Here is a 21577-nt window from a genome sequence, read left to right as displayed (position 1 = left end):
CTTGTCCTTTCTGAGTCCCTTTGGACGAGGAGAATTGGGGTTTGCCCGAGCCTCGAAAGGACCGAAACCTCGACTGCCACTTTTTCTGTTGAGGTTTACTTGCTCTGGGCTGTGGCAAGGAAGAGTCCTTACCCTTGGACTGTTTTATGATTTCAGCCAATGGCTCACCAAACAGTCTGTCCCTAGATAATGGCAAGCTGGTTAAGCATTTTTTGGAACCAGCATCTGCTTTCCAGTCCTTTAACCATAAGGCTCTGCGCAAAACCACAGAATTGGCGGCCGCCATAGAGGTACGGCTCGTAGATTCTAGGACAGCATTGATAGCATAGGTCGCAAACGCAGACATTTGCGAGGTTAGGGACGCCACCTGCGGCACTGCTGGATGCATGATAGCATCCACCTGTGCTAAACCAGCTGAAATAGCTTGTAGTGCCCACACGGCCGCGAATGCTGGAGCAAAGGACGCGCCGATAGCTTCATAGACAGATTTCAACCAAAGGTCCATCTGTCTGTCGTTGGCATCTTTAAGTGAAGCGCCATCCTCTACTGCGACTATGGATCTAGCCGCAAGCTTGGAAATTGGGGGATCCACCTTTGGGCACTGGGTCCAGCGTTTGGCCACTTCAGCGGGAAAAGGATAACGGGTATCCTTAGAACGCTTAGAGAAACGCTTGTCTGGATGAGCGTCGTGCTTCTGGATTGATTCTCTGAAGTCAGAGTGGTCCAAAAAAGCACTTAATTTACGCTTGGGATACAGGAAATGGAACTTCCCCTGCTGTGCAGCTGCCTCCTCTGCAGAAGGGGCTGGGGGAGAAATATCCAACAGCCTATTAATCGCCGATATAAGGTCATTAACCATGGCGTCACCATCAGGGGCATCCAGATTGAGAGGGGCCTCAGGATTAGAATCCTGATCACCGTCCTCAGTCTCATCACAGAGAGATTCTTCTCGCTGAGACCCTGAGCAGTGTGATGACGTCGAGGGTCTTTCCCAGCGAGCTCGCTTAGGCTGCCTGGGACTGTCATCTGAGTCAGAGACTTCAGCTTGTGATGCTTGAGACCCCCTTGAAGTACGGACTAGTTCCAACTGAGGGGGACCAGAGAGCATAGCCACAGCAGTGTCCATGGTCTGAGGAACTGGCCTGGCCTGCAAGGTCTCCAGGATTTTTGTCATAGCCTCAGACATTTTATCAGCAAACACTGCAAAGTCTGTCCCCGTCACCGGGGCAGGGTTCACAGGCGTCTCTGCCTGGGCTACCACCACCATAGGCTCTGGCTGACGAAGTGCCACTGGGACTGAACATTGCACACAATGTGGATCATTGGAGCCTGCTGGTAGATCAGCCCCACATGCAGTACAAACAGTGTACACAGCCCGTGCCTTGGCAGCCTTGCGTTTTGCGGATGACATGTTGCTGCCTCCTCAGAGCAGTACAGGGTGTCCAGCCAAGAAGCGACCTTACAGTGCAACTATATATATATATATGGTACCAAGAAAAAAGTACACTAATATATCACTGAGGCACTAGTGGGGCCAGCACTACTGTGCAGCTTACCGCCCGCTTAGGAGCGGTGTGTGGTCGCCAGAAATCCCTCTAGTCTGGGTCTCCCAGAGCCTGCTGCCTCTCCCCAGCCAGATCGCATGTGTAATGGCTGCCGGCGTCCTTGTGGAGAGGGGGGGCGGGCCCTGGGCGTACACCGACGAAGAGCGGGAAGTCTGCTTCCCCTTGTGCCTAGTGAGAGGGCTGGAGCATGTAAATAAGGCTCCAGCCCTCGGCGCTGCCATTGAGCAGCGTCTCTCCCCTACCCTGATTGACAGGGTGGGGGCGGGAACGAAGCGACGCTAGGCCGCAGAAGCCGGGGGCTAAAGTTAAAAGCGCCGCCGCCGTAAAAGCGCGGTCGGCGCAAAGCCCCCGGCGCACCACAAGTCGCAGCTGCGCCGCCGCTCCAGGAGCGGTCGGCGCAGTAGTTCCCAACACACAACGTCACTCAGCAAAGCTGCAGTGACCTAACCCCCAGCGTACAGCGCCACTGTCCCCGGCGCACTACAACGCTCAGCAAGCCCTGAGCGTGTCCGTGCCTGCCGGGGACACAGAGTACCTGAAAGTTGCAGGGCCTTGTCCCTGAACGGCACTCCCGCTCCCAATCCAGCAGGTTCTATGGGTCTGTGGATGGAGCCCGGCCCCAGGGCTTGGGGGCCGGCAAGATCCCACTTCCACAGAGCCCTCCAGGGGATGTGGAAGGAAAACAGCATGTGGGCTCCAGCCTCTGTACCAGCAATAGGTACCTCAACCTTACAAGCACCAACCGCGGGTGAGAAGGGAGCATGCTGGGGGCCCTATATGGGCCCTCTTTTCTTCCATCCGATAGAGCCAGCAGCTACTGCTGACTACAAACAGTGGAGCTATGCGTGGATGTCTGACCTCCTTCGCACAAAGCCGAAAACTGGTGAGCCAGTGATCCCACTGGGGGTGTATAGCCAGAAGGGGAGGGGCCTTACACTTTTTAGTGTAATTGCTTTGTGTGGCCTCCGGAGGCAGTGCTATACACCCAATCGTCTGGGTCTCCCAATAGAGCGCCGAAGAAAGCTTAAGTTGAAAAGCAGGTGGCTTCTACAAATTGATAATGATCCTAAACACAAGTCAAAATCCACAATAGACTACCTCAAAAGACATAAGCTGAAGGTTTTACAATGGATCTCACAGTTGCCTAATGTGAACATCATTGAAAATCTGTGGCTAGACCTCAAAAGATCAGTGCATGCAAGAAGACCCAGGAATCTCACAGAACTGGAAGACATTTCCTAGGAAGAATGGATGAAAATCCCTCAAAACAAGACTCTAGTCTAGCTACAAAAAGCGCTTACAAGCTGTGATACTTGCCAAAAGGGGGGCTACTAGGTACTAACAATGCAGGGGGACAAAACTTTTGCTTTGGCACATTTTCCTTTTTGTTAGTTTTAAAATGTAAAAGATGATTTTTTTTTTGCCTAAAATACAAAGGGAAATGTGTCATCTTTAACTTCATGCCTGTAAAGGCCGCTTTACACGCAGCGACATCGCTTAGCGATGTCTCTCATGAAAGCACCCGCCCACGTCGTTTGTGTGTCACGGGCAAATCACTGCCTGTGGAGTACAAAATCGCTAGTACCCGTCACACGGACTTACCTTCCTAACAATGTCGCTGTGGCCGGCAAACAGCCTCTTTTCTAAGGGGGCGGTTCGTGCGGCGTCACAGCGACGTCACACGGCAGACGTCCAATAGAAGCACAGGGGCAGAGAGCAGCCGCATGAAAGTCACGGCAACCTCGTTGCCAGAGGATGCAGGAACTGTGTTGTTCGTCGTTCCTGGGGTGTCACACCTAGCGATTTGCGCTGTTTAAGGAACAACAAACAACCTGCGTCCAGCACCAGCAACGATTTTTTGAAAATGAGCGACGTGTCAACGATCAACGATTAGGTGAGTATTTTTGATCGTCAACACTCGCTCATAGGTGTCTCACGCAACGACGTCGCTAATGACACCGGATGTGCGTCACAAATTCTGTGACCCCGACGACATATCGTTAGCGAAATCGTTGCGTGTAAAGCCCCCTTTAGAGATAATTTCATCGTCAACTTGCTTAGTTGTTCACAATAACAGTGATTTTGACCAAGAATGCCCAAAATGTACTTAAATCTGCTCAGTATTAAGTGATCTAATTATAATAATTATAATTAATATGTTAATATTAATATTGAGCAGAATTTCTTTCAGCTTATTGGTTCGGCCCTCCACACCAGTCACGGTCTCATGTGGCCCCTCGAGAAGATTAATTGCCCACCCCTGATCTAGGGGAAGCTCAGAAAAACAGATGTATTGTCAATAGGAAGAGGGAACAAAAGGACTGGGCATATTAAAATTCAACAAGTTGAAACCTCTTTTTCCCTGACATCAGTCATCAAGAGTCAGGGTCACAACGGGTGCCACCCAAATCAGCAGATTCGGCAAACATTCACCCAAAGTGTATAGCACCATTATTGGAAGCGCTATTACAATATAAAAAGCCCCCACTCCCAAAATACATAAAATAAAGTACCTTTCCTTCTGATACCCAAACTGCCTCTGTCTGTTGGTCTTTGATCACATCCTTTATGCTTCCATACCAGCTGTCATTTGAGGAATTTAAATTAATAGTGGCTGTAAGGAAAAAAACAAACAAAAAGTCATAAAAAAAAGGAATAAGAAAACACCTTTCATATGGAAAAGCATTATATATCTAAACATTTGTTGTGGGGAGGAGGTGATAAACCGTCTGGAAATCAGTCTGAAGAGAAAGACGAAGTAAATATTTTATTCTCATATCTCGAATATTCACATGAACACGATTGATATTTCAAAACTCAAGTGTAAAAGAGAAAATCAAAATGTATTTATAAAACATCAACTAAACAAATAAGTTATAATTCAAATATAGTGCTCAAGGCAATATCACATTTATTTAATCATCTTCTTCAGCTGCAGTACTATGCAATACTAATGAATTCATAAAAAGCAAACTAATTATCGTATGTAGATTAAAGGGTTATCCCTAAAATAGGATAGAATAGGGGATAGCTTATTGATCACTAAGGTTTCCACTGCTGGCGACACCAGCGATCCAGAGAACGGGACTTTGGAACCTCTAATCAAATCACTTAGGCTGCCAGTGAGACACCCCATGGATATAGAATACTTAGGGACGAACAAACCCGATCTGTAAAGTTTGGGGTTCATACAGCGCACTAGGATCCGAACATAAGACTTCTCACCGAAGTCCAAGTCAAAGTTTGGATGCTGTTCGGATGATGAATAAAGCTTGTTGAAAGGCTGCAGCAGAGCCAATCAACAAGCTTTTCAGCATGGGGAAGATACCTGGATGCTGCAGGGAACAAAATAAATAAAAAATAAAATATAGACAAGTTAGATATCCCCCCTTTTTTGATAACTAAGCCACTCCTGGAGCAGTTGAATGCTGCTATTTTTAGGCTGGAAGAGCTGAGGACTGCTTTACCTGCGCTGGCTACCATAAAAAAAGAGAATTTTGTTACTTACCGTAAATTCTTTTTCTTATAGTTCCGTCATGGGAGACCCAGACCATGGGTGTATAGCTACTGCCCCCGGAGGACACACAAAGTTACTACACTCAAAACGTGTAGCTCCTCCCTCCTAGCAAATACACCCCCTGCTAGCCAGTCCTAGCCAGTTTAGTGCAAAAGCTGAAGGAGGACATCCACCCACAAGAAGAGACAGAGTAAAATCCGGAAGAACCGGAACCTCTGTCTACAACAATAACAGCCGGTGAAGACACACGGAACAAGAAACCTGCCAACAGGCAATAGGGAGGGTGCTGGGTCTCCCATGACGGAACTATAAGAAAAAGAATTTACGGTAAGTAACAAAATTCTCTTTTTCTTTATCGTTCCTATGGGAGACCCAGACCATGGGACGTTCAAAAGCAGTCCATGGGTGGGAATAAACAGACAACTGAGAAGCAGGCAAACCTAACTTCACAAATGGGCGACAGACGCCGGACAAATGCGTCTGCCCAAGCCCGCGTCTGCCAAAGCATGAGCATGCCTTGGGTAGTGCTTCGAAAAAGTATGCAGACTAATTCGAGCTGCAGTCTGACAGACCTACTGAGCCGTAACCTGGTGCCTGAAAGCCCAAAAAGGCGCCGACAGGTCTGATCAAATGTGCTCTGATCCCCGGCGGGGAAGGCACTTGAGTACACTTGTAGGTCTCGGAAATGGCCGACCTAAGCCAACGAACCAGGGTCGGCTTAGATGCCGAGAGACCGCTACGCTGACTAGCAGTCAGCACCAGAGAGAGGTGCACCGCCTAATAACGGCGGTGCGAGACACATAGATCCGGAGCGCCCGCACCAGATCCAGGATATGCAACGCTTCCTCAAGCGATGAACAGGAGCCGGACAAAAGGAAGGCAGGAAAGAAGGGAATTTTGTTTACTTACCGTAAATTACTTTTCTTCTAGCTCTAATTGGGAGACCCAGACAATTGGGTGTATAGGCTATGCCTCCGGAGGCCGCACAAAGTATTACACTCAAAAGTGTTAAGCCCCTCCCCTTCTGCCTATACACCCCCCGTGCTCCCACGGGCTCCTCAGTTTTGGTGCAAAAGCAAGAAGGAGGAAAAAGAATTATAAAACTGGTTTAAAGTAACTTCAATCCGAAGGAATATCGGAGAACTGAAACCATTCAACATGAACAACATGTGTACACAAAAAAAAACAGGGGCGGGTGCTGGGTCTCCCAATTAGAGCTAGAAGAAAAGGAATTTACGGTAAGTAAACAAAATTCCCTTCTTCTTTGTCGCTCTATTGGGAGACCCAGACAATTGGGACGTCCAAAAGCAGTCCCTGGGTGGGTAAAATAATACCTCGTAAGAGAGCCGTAAAACGGCCCTTTCCTACAGGTGGGCAACCGCCGCCTGAAGGACTCGTCTACCTAGGCTGGCATCCGCCGAAGCATAGGTATGCACTTGATAGTGCTTCGTGAAAGTGTGCAGGCTCGACCAGGTAGCCGCCTGACACACCTGCTGAGCCGTAGCCTGGTGCCTCAAAGCCCAGGACGCGCCCACGGCTCTGGTAGAATGGGCCTTCAGCCCTGAGGGAACCGGAAGCCCAGCCGAACGGTAAGCTTCGATAATTGGCTCCTTGATCCACCGAGCCAGGGTTGATTTGGAAGCCTGTGACCCTTTACGCTGGCCAGCGACAAGGACAAAGAGTGCATCCGAGCGGCGCAGGGGCGCCGTACGAGAAATGTAGAGTGAGTGCTCTCACCAAATCTAACAAGTGCAAATCCTTTTCACATTGGTGAACTGGATGAGGATAAAAAGAAGGTAAGGAAATATCCTGATTGAGATGAAAGGGGGATACCACCTTAGGGAGAAATTCCGGAACCGGACGTAGAACCACCTTGTCCTGGTGAAACACCAGGAAAGGGGCTTTGCACGACAACGCTGCTAGCTCAGACACTCTCCGAAGAGAAGTGACTGCTACTAGAAAAACCACTTTCTGCGAAAGTCGTGAGAGGGAAATATCTCTCATTGGCTCGAATGGTGGTTTCTGAAGAACCATCAGAACCCTGTTTAGATCCCAGGGTTCTAACGGCCGTTTGTAAGGTGGAACTATGTGACAAACCCCCTGCAGGAACGTGCGTACCTGTGGAAGTCTGGCTAGGCGCTTCTGGAAAAACACAGAGAGCGCTGAGACTTGTCCCTTAAGGGAGCCGAGCGACAAACCCTTTTCCAGTCCAGATTGAAGGAAGGACAGAAAAGTAGGTAATGCAAATGGCCAGGGAGAAAAACCCTGAACAGAGCACCATGACAGAAAAATTTTCCACGTCCTGTGATAGATCTTGGCGGACGTTGGTTTCCTAGCCTGTCTTATAGTGGCAATGACGTCTTGAGATAACCCTGAAGACGCTAGGATCCAGGACTCAATGGCCACACAGTCAGGTTGAGGGCCGCAGAATTCAGATGGAAAAACGGCCCTTGAGATAGCAAGTCTGGTCGGTCTGGTAGTGCCCACGGTTGGCCGACCGTGAGATGCCACAGATCCGGGTACCACGACCGCCTCGGCCAGTCTGGAGCGACGAGGATGACGCGGCGGCAGTCGGCCCTGATCTTGCGTAACACTCTGGGCAACAGTGCCAGTGGAGGAAACACATAAGGGAGCTGAAACTGCGACCAATCCTGAACTAAGGCGTCTGCCGCCAGAGCTCTGGGATCTTGAGACCGTGCCATGAACGTCGGTACCTTGTTGTTGTGCCGGGACGCCATGAGGTCGACGTCCGGCACCCCCCAGCGGCAACAGATCTCCTGAAACACGTCCGGGTGAAGGGACCATTCCCCTGCGTCCATGCCCTGGCGACAGATAATCTGCTTCCCAGTTTTCCACGCCTGGGATGTGAACTGCGGATATGGTGGAGGCCGTGGCTTCCACCCACATCAAAATCCGCCGGACTTCCTGGAAGGCTTGCCGGCTGCGTGTGCCGCCTTGGTGGTTGATGTATGCCACCGCTGTGGAATTGTCCGACTGAATTCGGATCTGCTTGCCCTCCAGCCACTGCTGGAACGCTTTCAGGGCAAGATACACTGCCCGTATTTCCAGAACATTGATCTGAAGCGAGGACTCTTGCTGGGTCCACGTACCCTGAGCCCTGTGGTGGAGAAAAACCGCTCCCCACCCTGACAGACTCGCGTCCGTCGTGACTACTTCCCAGGATGGGGGTAGGAAGGATTTCCCCTTCGATAATGAAGTGGGAAGAAGCCACCACCGAAGGGAAGCTTTGGTCGCCTGAGAGAGGGAGACGGTCCTGTCGAGGGACGTCGGTTTCCTGTCCCATTTGCGTAGGATGTCCCATTGAAGGGGACGCAGGTGAAACTGCGCGAAAGGGACTGCCTCCATTGCTGCCACCATCTTCCCTAGGAAGTGCATGAGGCGCCTCAAGGGGTGTGACTGGCCTTGAAGGAGAGATTGTACCCCTTTCTGTAGTGACTGCTGCTTGATCAGCGGAAGCTTCACTATCGCTGAGAGGGTATGAAACTCCATGCCAAGATATGTCAGCGATTGGGCCGGTGTCAGATTTGACTTTGGAAAATTGATGATCCACCCGAAACCCTGGAGAGTCTCCAGGGTAGCGTCGAGGCTGCGTTGGCATGCCTCTTGAGAGGGTGCCTTGATCAGCAGATCGTCCAAGTACGGGATCACCGAGTGACCCTGCGAGTGTAGGAGCGCTACTACAGTAGCCATAACCTTGGTAAAAACCCGTGGGGCTGTTGCCAGGCCGAACGGCAGTGCCACGAATTGCAGGTGTTCGTTTCCTATGGCGAAGCGCAAGAAGCGCTGGTGCTCTGGAGCAATCGGTACGTGGAGATAAGCATCCTTGATATCTATCGATGCAAGGAAATCTCCTTGGGACATTGATGCGATGACGGAGCGGAGGAATTCCATCCTGAACCGTCTGGTTTTTACATGTTTGTTGAGCAGTTTCAGGTCCAGGACCGGGTGGAAAGACCCGTCCTTCTTTGGGACCACAAACAAGTTGGAGTAAAAACCGTGGCTCTGTTGCTGGAGAGGAACAGGGATCACCACTCCTTCTACCTTCAGAGTGCGCAGCGCCTGCAGAAGAGCCTCGGCTCGCTCGGGAGGCGGGGATGACCTGAAGAATCGAGTCGGGGGACGAGAGGTGAACTCTATCTTGTAACCGTGAGACAGAATGTCTCTCACCCAGCGGTCTTTTATTTGTGGCAGCCAGGTGTCGCAAAAGCGGGAGAGCCTGCCACCGACTGAGGATGCTGCTAGAGGAGGTCGAAAGTCATGAGGAAGCCGCCTTGTTAGCGGCGCCTCCGGTGGTCTTTTTAGAACGTGACTTAGACCGCCATGCATCAGAGTTCCTTTGTTCTTTCTGAGACCTTTTGGACGAGGAGAATTGGGACCTGTCCGCGCCCCGAAAGGACCGAAACCTCGACTGCCCTCTCCTCTGTTGGGGTATGTTCTGTTTGGGCTGGGGTAAGGATGTATCCTTTCCCTTGGATTGTTTGATGATTTCATCCAAACGCTCACCAAACAGCCTGTCGCCAGAAATTGGCAAACTGGTTAAGCGCTTTTTGGAAGCAGAATCTGCCTTCCATTCCCGTAGCCACAAGGCCCTGCGGAGTACCACCGAATTGGCGGCCGCAACCGCCGTACGGCTCGCAGAGTCCAGGACAGCATTAATAGCGTAAGACGCAAATGCCGAGGTCTGGGTGGTAATGGATGCCACTTGTGGCGCGGACGTGCACGTGGCTGCTTCAATTTGCGCTTGACCTGCTGAGATAGCTTGTAGCGCCCATACGGCTGCGAATGCTGGGGCAAAAGAAGCTCCGATAGCTTCATAGATGGATTTTAACCAGAGCTCCATCTGCCTGTCAGTGGCATCTTTGAGCGAGGCCCCATCTTCCACTGCAAGTATGGATCTAGCCGCCAGTCTGGAGATTGGAGGATCCACTTTGGGACACTGAGTCCAACCTTTAACCAAGTCAGGGGGAAAAGGATAACGTGTATCCTTAAGGCGCTTCGAAAAACGCTTATCTGGACAAGCATGGTGATTCTGGACTGCCTCTCTGAAATCAGAGTGGTCTAGAAACATACTCTGTGTACGCTTGGGGAACCTGAAACGGAATTTCTCCTGCTGAGAAGCTGACTCCTCCGCCGGAGGAGCTGAGGGAGAAATATCCAGCATTTGATTGATGGACGCAATAAGATCGTTCACTATGGCGTCCCCATCTGGAGTATTAAGATTGAGAGCGCCCTCAGGATCAGAATCCTGATCAGCTGTCTCCGCATCATCAACCAGAGATTCCCCCCGCTGAGACCCTGAACAATATGATGTCGAGGGAAATTCTAAGCGAGCCCGCTTAGTCGGTCTGGGACTGGGGTCTAAGTCAGAACCCTCAGCCTGGGATGTATGAGATACCCCGGGAGGACATTGTTGGTCCAACTGAGGGGGGCCAGGGAACAATGATTCAACAGAGTCCCTTTGCTGAGATACCGGCCTGGACTGCAAGGCTTCTAGTATCTTAGCCATAGTCTCAGAGAGTTTTGCAAACTCCGTCCCTGTCACCTGAACAGCGTCAACAGGTGGCTCCCCCTGGGCCCCTCTTAGCAGAGGCTGTGGCTGAATAAGTGCCACAGGGGCCGAACATTGCACACAATGAGGGTCAGTGGAACCTGCCGGCAGCTGGGTCGTACAAGCGGCGCAGGCAGCATAATAAGCCTGTGTTTTGGCACCCCTGCCTTTTGTGGGCGCCATGCTATTGTTTTCCCTGAGCAACACAATAGGGTATATAGCCAGAATGAACTGTGCTCATACAGTGTAAAGAATATACTATAAACAAATAATGTATCAATACACTACAGCACCATGGGGCTAGCACCAACAGGTGCTGCTTACCACCCGCCTAAAGCGGTTGTGAGGCCACCAGAGACCGTGTCTGGGTCTCCCAGGGTTTGTCCCTCTCTGCAGCGTCGGAGGAGCTGACAGGAATGGCTGCGGCGTCCTGACGAGAGGAGGGAGCCGTGGGTGTGGCCGAGAAAGTGCGGGAACTGGTGCTCACACTGTGCACAGTGAGGGGGGTGGAGTATGCAAATCATACTCCAGCCCTCAGTGCTGCTCGTTCCGTGCAGCGTCCCGCCCTTCCCCTGCCTGTCAGGGCTGAGGGCGGGAGAAAAGGAAACTAGGCCGCAAGAAAGCCGGGGACTCGAGTATAAGCTTGGCCGCCGTAAAAGCGCGGCCGGCGCCGAAGTCCCCGGCGAACTACAAGTCCCAGCCGCGCCGCAGTTTCCCATGGCAGCGGCGGTTAGCGCGGTAGCCCCTACATATAAACACACTCAGCGACGCTGAGTGTGTAATGGCACAGTTTAACCCGGTCAGCGCCGCGGTCCCCGGTGCACTAGCACACCCAGCAAAGCTGAGGTGTTGCCGTGCACGGTCCCCACAGGGATACAGAGTACCTTCAAGTAGCAGGGCCATGTCCCTGAACGGTACCCGGCTCCTATCCAGCAGGCTCCACAGGAGTTGTGGATGAAGCACGGTCTCAGTGCCTGGAGACCGATAGGATCCCACTTCGCCCAGAGCCCTGAGGGGGGTGGGGAAGGAAAACAGCATGTGGGCTCCAGCCTCCGTACCTGCAATGGATACCTCAACCTTAACAACACCGCCGACAAGAGTGGGGTGAGAAGGGAGCATGCTGGGGGCCCTATATGGGCCCACTTTTCTTCCATCCGACATGGTCAGCAGCTGCTGCTGACCAATCTGTGGAGCTATGTGTGCAGGTCTGCCTCCTTCGCACAAAGCAAAAAAACTGAGGAGCCCGTGGGAGCACGGGGGGTGTATAGGCAGAAGGGGAGGGGCTTAACACTTTTGAGTGTAATACTTTGTGCGGCCTCCGGAGGCATAGCCTATACACCCAATTGTCTGGGTCTCCCAATAGAGCGACAAAGAAATTGCCCCGGATAAGGTGGAAGCAGTAACCGCCTTAGGGAAAAAAGTCCGGAGTCGGATGAAGACCACCTTGTCTTGATGCAAAAGACCAAAAAAGGGGGTGACTCCGAGAGAGTGCAGCCAGAACTCTCTGGCGGGAAATTATAGCCACTAGAAAGACTACTTTCTGTGAAAGATGAAACAAAGAAACCTCCCCAAGAGGCGCAAAGGGGGGTTTCCGGGAACCGGGAGGACCGGATTAAGGTCCCAGGGCTCCATAGGCCGCCGGAAAGGCGGAATGATGTGAGATGCGCCCTTAAAGGAGCTCACCGGAGCCAGCCGGACGATACGCCGCTGGCACATACTGACAGAGCCGAGACCTGTCCCTTAATGAGGGATAGTCCTAGCTGTAGACCGGACTGTGGAAGGGACAGGAGGGTCGGCAAGGCCAAAAAGGTCAAAGGACACTTTGGAGCTCGAGTCATAGCGGAGATGACTTCAGGAAGGATATCAGAAGTCGCCAAGATCCAGGACTCAAGAGCTACGCCGTCAATCTGAGAATCCAGAATTCTGACGGAAAAAACGGACCTTTTGAGAAAAGGTCTGAACGGTCCGGAAGATGCCATGGCAACCCAACGGACAGAAGGAGCAGGTCAGAGTACCAAGCCTGCCTGGGTCAGTCTGGAGTATGAGAATGACCCGACGGCCCCCTTTACTGATCTTGCGCAGGACTCTGGACAAGAGGTAGAGGGTGAAATACGTAAAGAGACGAAGCTGGGATCAAACATGAACCAGTGTGTCTACCGCAAAACCTGAGGATTGTGGACCACGGTTGGACAGCTGAAATAGTCTGCCTCGCAGTTTTCACATCTAGGATGTGGGCTGCGGATACGGTGGACTAGGAGTCCCTTGTCCACAGAAGAATGTTCAGCCGCCAAGATTGCCAGGCGGCTGAGTGTCCCGCCCCGGAAGCTGATGTAGGAAAACGCTGTCACGTTGTCCGACTGGACTCGAATGTGCCTAGCCGCCAACAGATGGTGAAGGCTTAGAGAGCTAGAAATACAGCTCTGATTTCCAGCACATTGATCCAGAGGGCTGATTCGGACAGAGTCCAAGCGCCATGCGCTCCACGGTGGAGATATACTGCTCCCAAGGCGGATAGGCTTCCATTGACGCCACCGTCTGACCAGCACCTGTATAAGGTGTCTGATAGAACGACGTCGACCGCCAGCGGAGGGACTACTGATCGACTAAGAGCAGCTTCACAAGTGCCGACAGAGTCTCGAATTGCGTCCCTGAGAACCTCTGGTTCGAAGTCAGAGTGGACTTGGACAGAAAGACAAGCCACCCGAATAGGTTAGAGTGGCGAGAGTGAGCGAAGCACTCTACTAAGAGTCAGCACTGGATGAAGCCCCGACAAGAAGGCCGTCCAGGGCAAAAGATCACTGCCAATCCCTAGGGGTGCAGGACCCTAATCACAGCTGCCCCAATGAGAATACTCGAGGGGCCGTGGCTAACCCCAAGGGAAGAGCCACGAATTGGACCACTCCGATTGTCAAAACGTAGTCAACGCTGGTGTGAAACTGCGATTGACTCCTGCAGATAGACATCTCTGATGCCGATGGCTGCTAGGGAATCTCCTTGGGTTCTTGATTGATCCGGTGAAAAACACACGGAACAAAACCGAGACTCCATGTGAAAACGCCACACCTGACTATGCTTGAAAAGCTAAAGATCCAGGTCGGAAGGCACCGCCCTCTTCGGGGACCAGGAATAGATTTAAGCAAAAATCTCAGAACCGTTCCCAGTCGGGAACCGGTACAATTACTCCATTGGCCTGCAAGAAATGCCACGGCCTGTGAGAAGGCGGCGGCCTTGGAGCCGGGAGGAGTTGACAGAAAAAATCTGTTTGGCGGGTGGACAGAATTCCATCCTGTAGCCACGGGGGATATAATCCCGCCCCCACTGAACGGAGACGTGTTAGAACCCTACGTCGCCAAGTGGAGAGAGCCTGCCACCGACCAAGGAGGTTGTTGGCGTGGCTAGATAGCTCGGAGGAAGCTGACTCAGTGGCAGCATCTCCTGCGGTCTTCTGAAGACGCAGCTTCGAGCCATTTGGTTCTATGAACCTAGGCTGAGCTAGAGGACGATCAGATGGAGGAACGGAAACCACCGAAACCTCAACTGATTCCTGCCCTGGACAGGTTCCCTGGTTTAGGTTTGTGGCAAGGAAGAACACTCCCCGCCAAGAGCTTCCTTAATTTCATCCAGTTGGTTCCGAGGAAACTGGTCCCTCCGAAGCCACAGGAGCCTGCGGATAGCGAAGGAAAGTAGCCAAGACCACCGCCGTGCGGTGTCCAGCATGGCAGACCTGGCAGAGGATGAAAAGACTGAAGTCTGGAAGTTCAGGCAACCGTTTTGGGCATAGAGTCCCTGTGAGGGAATGCATCTCCTCCAGAGAAGCAGAGAAGGTACAAAAAAACCGCACTGCTGTAAAGCTGAGGAGAACGAAGCTCCTGCCGCCCCCATACCGACTTGGCCAAAAGGACAACCGGGCGGACCGCAAAACCTTAAGTGAGGAGCCATCAGCCACTGACATAACGGTCTGGGCTGAGCCACCTGAGGTGAATGAGCCCACTTCTTGACCACCATTGGTGGACAGGGGAAACACAGCCCTCAGAATCACGCTTCATGGGAAGCGACTGTCAGAGCGGAACCTGGGCTGGTCACAGGGGCCTGAAAACTGGAGTGGTTAAGGAACACACGTTGTGTTCACCTAGATAAGGTAACTCCGGCGGATTGAGGTCCAGTACAAAATTAATGTACCGTGGGATCCTTATAGAGGTGCCGTCAGCCACTGATACAACTATCCGGGCTGAAAGTCTAGACACCGGAGTGGCCACCCTTGGCGAATGAGTACACTCCTTGACCCCTCTGATGGGAGGGGGAGACAGGCAGCAGAACCCCGCTGTGGGGTCTGCAGGACAGGCTGTGGACTTGGACGCAGCGGGCTGAAAACTGGAGTGGTTAAGGAACACACTCCTCATCCTGTTAAAGGTATACTGATGCCTTTCTGCCAGCGGGGAATACTCCCCTGATACAGGCGGATGGAGGTCCAGTACAAGTATAATGGACGCAATCCAATCATTCGCATCTGCGTCACCTACGGACGGATCAATGTACATAAAGTAGCGTCCGAGCCCCTGGTAGAGACATCCTCCTCGTCCAGTGAGTCAGCTCGTAATCGGAGCTGCGGGACGGGGAGGACAGGGGACCCTGCGTCTCCCTGTCAGGAGGACGGGGTCTGAGCCCAGAAGGAGAGTCCCTTGTGAGCTTTGCTGAGCGAGCTGAAGCAGAAAACGCCCTGAGAAGGGGGCTGCATGCTCAGCAGATGCCGGGACAGCCGACCCCTGGAAATAGGATTCCCCAGGGGTCAGCCACCGAAACCGGAGCAGCTGGAGGGACCATTAATGAGCCTCCAAGCTGAGGGGCCACAGTGGTTATGAGCTCGGTACAGCCGTACGAGACTACCTGCAGTGGATAATAAAAACAGCCTGCAGCCTCGCTCTGTGAGACATGCTGCAGAGGTTGGGGCTCTGTCTAGAATGTCTAGAATACCCAAGACAGGGGTTCAGCCTGGGGAGACTCCAGGCTGAGGCACCACCACATAAGAACCATTACAGTGTGGGTCTGTGCTGGTTCAGGCAATATGAGCTTACATGCAGAACATGTAGTGTACAGCCTTGGAGCTTTGCTCCTAGTGTGAGACATGCTGCTGAGGAGGAGGTTCTATAATAAAGAATTAACTCCTTCAGAATGCCCTGAGAGTGTATAAAAGTGCACAACCAGAGGTTGTGACTTATCAGGCCGCTATTATGAGTGCCCTCCGGATTCCAAGTCTGGACCCCCAGCCAGATATTCACTCCCTCTGCACTGCAGAGCAGCCAGCGCCGACCAGTGTACTAAGAACGCTGAGAAAATGGCGCCAGAGTGAGGGGGGGGGGCGGGGGTTAACCCAGGAGCGGGAATCGGAGGGCTAAGGAGATGTACAGGGGAGGGAATCATCTCCTCAAAAAGGAGTGTCCTCCCCTGTGCAGAGCGGCCGGCGGGCGGCGCTGCAGTGTCCCCCTGCATGACTGACATGCAGGGGAACGAAACGAAACTAGGCCGCGGCTGAAGCCGGGGCCTAGAGTTATGCATGCGGCCGACAATCAGGCATCATCGGCGCGGTTCTCAGTAAAAACCGTGGAACCGGCCGGAAACACAGTAAAAAGCAGCATTATCAAAGTAAATCACTGTCCCCCCCAATAAAAATGCCCCACATTGCAGAAGGACCCTCTGAATAACGTCTCTATACTTAGCTTTGAGACGCAGGGCCCAGTCCCTGGGTGGGGTGGGGGTTCAGTGCTCCGTCCAGCAGGGTCCTGCAAAAGGGCTGCGGATGGAGGCCGGTCTCCTGCAAGGCAGTGAGAACCGTGTTGGCTCTAACTTCAAGCCAGAGCCCCTAAGGGATGGTGAAGGAGCGCGGCATGAAGGGCTCCTGCCCTGAAGTCAACCTTAACAGCACCGCCGCCAGGGGGGTGAGAAGGGACATGCCGGGAGTCCAGTGGACCCGCTTTTCTTCCAAATCTTTAGAAAAAATGAAAAATCAAAAAAGGATGCATGTGTGTGTGTGATCCTCCTGACACAAAGAATGAAACTGGCTAGGACTGGCTAGCAGGGGGTGTATATGCTAGGAGGGAGGAGCTACACGTTTTGAGTGTAGTAACTTTGTGTGTCCTCCGGGGGCAGTAGCTATACACCCATGGTCTGGGTCTGCCATAGGAACGATAAAGAAAGGGAGGTTCCCTATGTAATTTCTTTTTTTTTTTTTTTTTTTTTGTCCTGCTCTTACCCCATTTTGCTTCATTTTTCCTAGCCACAAGTCCAGGTACCGAACCAAACTTTTAACTGAAGTTTGGCCAAACCCGCATATCCACGGGTCCGTTCATACCTAGGAATACTTACTTTCTTGGAAATAGCCCTTTAAAACTATAATTTCTTATCCTGGACAACCCGTATGACAGTAAAAGCAAATAGTTTGACATGAAGTATTGTGGTCAAAATTTATAGTATGTTATTTCCTTATGGTGAACTCAACAGGTTTTACCATATATGTACAGGAATAGCAATTATAAGGAGAAATGGAGGGAGCATTGGCTCTCTGTTCATAGCTTCAGCTCCTGACAGAAATAACCACATGATGGCTTCTAACAGAAAAGTGAAGACCATAGGACCCCAGTTCTCCCAAAAGGTGGACCCCTTTTAGACATCTGGCATAAAAATATCCAGTGGAAAAAAACAAACAATTGTTAAAAAGGATGTCCCCTACTTTTACACTGATGGCCTCTCCTTAGGATAGGTCATCAATTTCTGATCGGCTGGGGTCCGACACCAGTCACCCCCGCCGATAAGCTGTTCTTGGTCCCTCCGGCAGCAGCAGGCAGCCGGCAAGGCTCAGCTCCGGAGCTGCTCAGTGTTCTGATAGTGGCCACGGCCAGGTACTGCACATTCTCCTCATATTGATCTGAATGGGTTGTGGATGTACAGTACCTAGCTGTGGACACTATTAGAAGATGGAGCAGCTCTGGCCTTAAATGTAAAAGTAGTGGAAAACCCCTTTAATAGTGCATAAATGGACTAAGTGTACAAAGAAATAGTGCCAATGTACCGTCCATATATTTCTATTTTATGTCAATACCATCACGATTTGGAGAGAAGTTGTTAAGTTGCAAACTTAGAAAATTAGTATAATATAAAAAGGGACTGTCCTACTTACCTGTAATGAGATGACCACAAGTCTTCTTCAGCTTATTTGCCTGCTCATACAGCTTCCGAGAACTTTTGTTTGAGGTCGGGCACAATCTTTGCCTCATAGTTTTTACTCCTTGCTTGCTGTCTGGATTAAACAACACGACTATAGGGAACCACTGAGTGTAGTTGAGCAAGTCCACCGCTTTGGGAGTAACATCCATAAGAGCATGTTTATCCTTAAAAAAAGTGAACAGAACAAGCAATAGAGCTTTAACTGAATGTAGAATAAAAAGAAAAAATACTTTGTTTTGTCTAGTCATTAAATTTGTGCTGGATAAGGCTCAGTTCACATGAAATTGCAAATGACTTTCAACTAACATCCACACTAATTCGAACCTCACAGTCCCAAATCCAAGACTTCTTCCGAGCTGCACCAAACCTCTGGAACGCTCTACCCCAAGAAGTTAGGACAAATCACAACTTACTCTGCTTCAGACGCTCCCTAAAAACGCATCTTTTTAGGGCGGCCTATCACACTCCCTAGCTAAACTAATTTCACCTAATCCCTCTACAACTTCTCGGAACATAACCCCACGTCAAACTCCATGGCACCCAAATGCATCTCAAGGCTCTGGCCAACTGGTCCAGGAAGCCATTATCTATCCCCCATAGAACTTGTACATTGCCCCTCCCCCATCTCATTGTAGATTGTAAGCTCTCACGAGCAGGGTTGCCTTTTTTTCCCCTTTAAATATTGTATCTTCTATAATTGTTACTTGTTTGTATATGTTGATGTATATGATATGTATATGAGCTCCTGAATTGTAAAGCGCTGCGGAGTATGTTGGTGCTATAGAAATAAAGATTATTATTATGAAATTCCATCATATTTGATTGGAAAAATAGCTCTCCATGCAGAGCTAGGTTTCTAATCAAAACAATACACACACAGGCAGAACTCACTGTTAGTTGACTAATCTATCAGAAGCAAAAGAAGAGCTTTAGGCTATGTGTCCATGCTGCGGAAAATTTAATTTTTTTCTCGGAAATTCCGAGGATTTTTCAAAAATCCGCAGTACAGCGAGCTCCCAGCCATTTCTATGGCATTTTGGAACTGCTGTGCCCATGCTGCGTTTTTTTCCGCAGCGGAAATAATGCGGATTTCCCTGCGGACAAATCTGCAGCATGTGAATTATTCTTGAGGATTTCGCCGCAGGGACCCATATTTACCTGCCTGCCTTGATAGAAGACACTGGAGTCACTTTCTCCGGTGCAGAGGAGCGCAGTGGAGCCAGGAGTGGGCAGCAGGAGAAGGTGGGCGGGGCATGCACGAGCTCCGATCATGTGACAGCCAGAGCTAGTTCAGGTCCGCCCACCTTCTCCGGCAATGTGCAGACACGTCCGGAAGTGAAGTGCTGCGTGATGGAGGTAAGTATGAACGCCCCGATCACTGCAGCACTTGTTCTGAATTGAGAATGCAGTGCCGAAGCCATGGACTTTCCGCAATAAAACCGCAGCATGTAAACAGACAAAGTTGTGCTGCGGTTTTCTGCGAGCTCCTGCAGCATGTCCTGCGGATATATCCACAGGACACTTTCCCTGTGGGCACATAGCCTTAGGCTGTGTGCACAGGCTGAGTTTTTATCCCATTTTTTGTGTTTTTCAGTGCAGGTTTGTCACAAAGCCTGAAGGGAATCTTGATGCCTTCAAAGTCAATGAGAATTCTTCATATGAGTGTGAAATGGCCCCGATCCATCCCTGGGGCACATCCATATGGTAACTATGCTCCTGCATTGGTCACAGGTATATTAACCCCTTCAACCCGGGAAATTTTCCGTTTGTTTTCTTTTGCTCCCCTTCTTCCAAGAGCTGTAACGTTTTCCCATTTTTTGCGCAGATGCTACGTTTTGATCGCCTGTTATTGCATTTTGCGCAAAATTTGCGGCCACCCAAAAAAAAAAAAATTTCGCTGTTTGGTAAATAGCGTAGTGGCAAAAAATTTCCAATCAGATTAATTGATTTTATATTTTGATAGATTGGGCATTTCAGAATGTGGAGATACCAAATGTGTATATTTATTTTTTTTAACTCTTTAATTTTCAATGGGCTGAATGGGGGGCGATTTGAACTTATGTGTTTTTTTTTTTATTTTACTAGGCCCCCTCAGGGAACTATAATGATCAGCAGTCTGATCACTCTTCTATTTCTCCAGATCACAGCTACACAAGCTGCTTTACTCTCTCTCACTGCCAGCAGAGAGCAGTGTGTGACAGTGACTCATGATAGCTACAGGAGTCATTACATGACCCTGTGCTACTATGGCAACCACGTCACGCAACTTCCGATGGGGGAGGGTATGTTAACCTTATGGCGGCACGCTGTTACATCTTGCTGTCAGAATTTGACAGTGAGATGTGAGGGGTTAATAGGCGTGGGTGGAACGTGATTCCACTCGTGCCTGGTAGACACACATGTCAGCTGTTGAAATCAGCTGACACATCTCGGATCGCCGAGGACTACTCACGGCAGCCCGCGGGGATTAACCTCACGCGATCCATGACGTAAACAGTACGTCATGTGTTGTGAAGAGGTTAAAATATAATAATGGTTATGTGTGATTGTTTTTAGATTTTGCACTCCAATAATTTCACACCTTGGAGCCATTTCTCACAACCCCCATTTACTTTTTTGTTATATTATATTATATATAATATATATTATACACACACACATATATCATAAATGCATACACACCCACTATATACACACACATACAAGTTTATTTATTTATTTACCCTATGCATCACACCACCATCCTTTATTTAAATATTACTTATACTTATACAACCTACACATTCCACTATTTTGTCTTTTAAAATTGTTTTGATATATAAATCCCTTTGAATTGATTTTTACATTCATCATTGAAGAAGAGTCTTTATTTCAGATCTATAAAGATAATTGATAGAGTGACAGACATATAATGAATTTGCACCACTTTTTATGAAACAATTGCACAACTTTATGAAAAAAAAAGTTGGGTCCCCCCTACTCTTGATAACAAGCAAAGGTAAAGCAGACAGCTGCAGGCTGATATTATCAGGCTGGGAAGGTGCATATTTATGGGGCCCTTCCCAGCCTAAAAATAGCAGCCCGCAGCAGCCTCAGAAGTGTCGTACCACATTCCTAACATTACCAGCAATCACAGTCGCCGGGTCTCGCGATGCACAGCATGAGCTAGAACCAGCTGCTGACTAAAGCCTGTAAAGCATTGTTCTCATGCTCCAGTCTTTGATCCAGGTAATCAAGGAATGTTCTGTGAACCGGAGGACTACATCGAACCTGAAAACTTGGATTTCTAATAAATTGGTGAACGAGGGACAGTATCTTGTTTTCCTTTCTGTTTTTTTGTGTCTTTCAAGTTTCTATTTGTGTACTACGTTGGATTCCCTGGACTACGGCAGACCTGCATGTTTATTTTCACACATGTGGTATCGTCGCGTTTAAAAAAGTCCGATCAAAATATTAAAAAATTAATCCAATTCGTACATGTCAAAAACACCCAAAAAACTAAAACTACAAAATTAAGGATTTTAATTTGGTCGCTGCAATACCCCAAAAAATACTACAACATGCAATGAAAGTGTCATATCTATCCCAAATCGATATCCATTAAAAGGTAGTCTTGCCCCACCAAAAATCAGTCCTCACATGGCTCCATCGACTGAAAAAGCTATGGGTCTCGAAAAATGCCGCCCAAATCCAACATTATTTTTTTTT

General features: G+C 49.9%; 1 protein-coding gene across 2 annotated transcripts in view; it reads right to left on the bottom strand.

Annotated features, from left to right (window-relative positions):
• Positions 1–21577, bottom strand: part of TJP2 (tight junction protein 2) — a 300601-nt gene that overhangs the window by 46547 nt on the left and 232477 nt on the right. For both annotated transcript variants that reach the window (XM_075317823.1, XM_075317815.1), the window contains 2 exons: positions 17823–18033; positions 4079–4179 (listed from right to left, as the gene is read on the bottom strand). In XM_075317823.1, the coding sequence (XP_075173938.1) occupies positions 4079–4179; positions 17823–18033 (312 nt within the window). The remainder of the gene's footprint in view (positions 1–4078; positions 4180–17822; positions 18034–21577) is intronic.

The sequence above is a fragment of the Anomaloglossus baeobatrachus genome, chromosome 1, assembly GCF_048569485.1.
Source record: "Anomaloglossus baeobatrachus isolate aAnoBae1 chromosome 1, aAnoBae1.hap1, whole genome shotgun sequence".
In the NCBI taxonomy this organism is placed as follows: domain Eukaryota; kingdom Metazoa; phylum Chordata; class Amphibia; order Anura; family Aromobatidae; genus Anomaloglossus; species Anomaloglossus baeobatrachus.
This window is presented reverse-complemented; position numbering and strand designations above follow the sequence as displayed.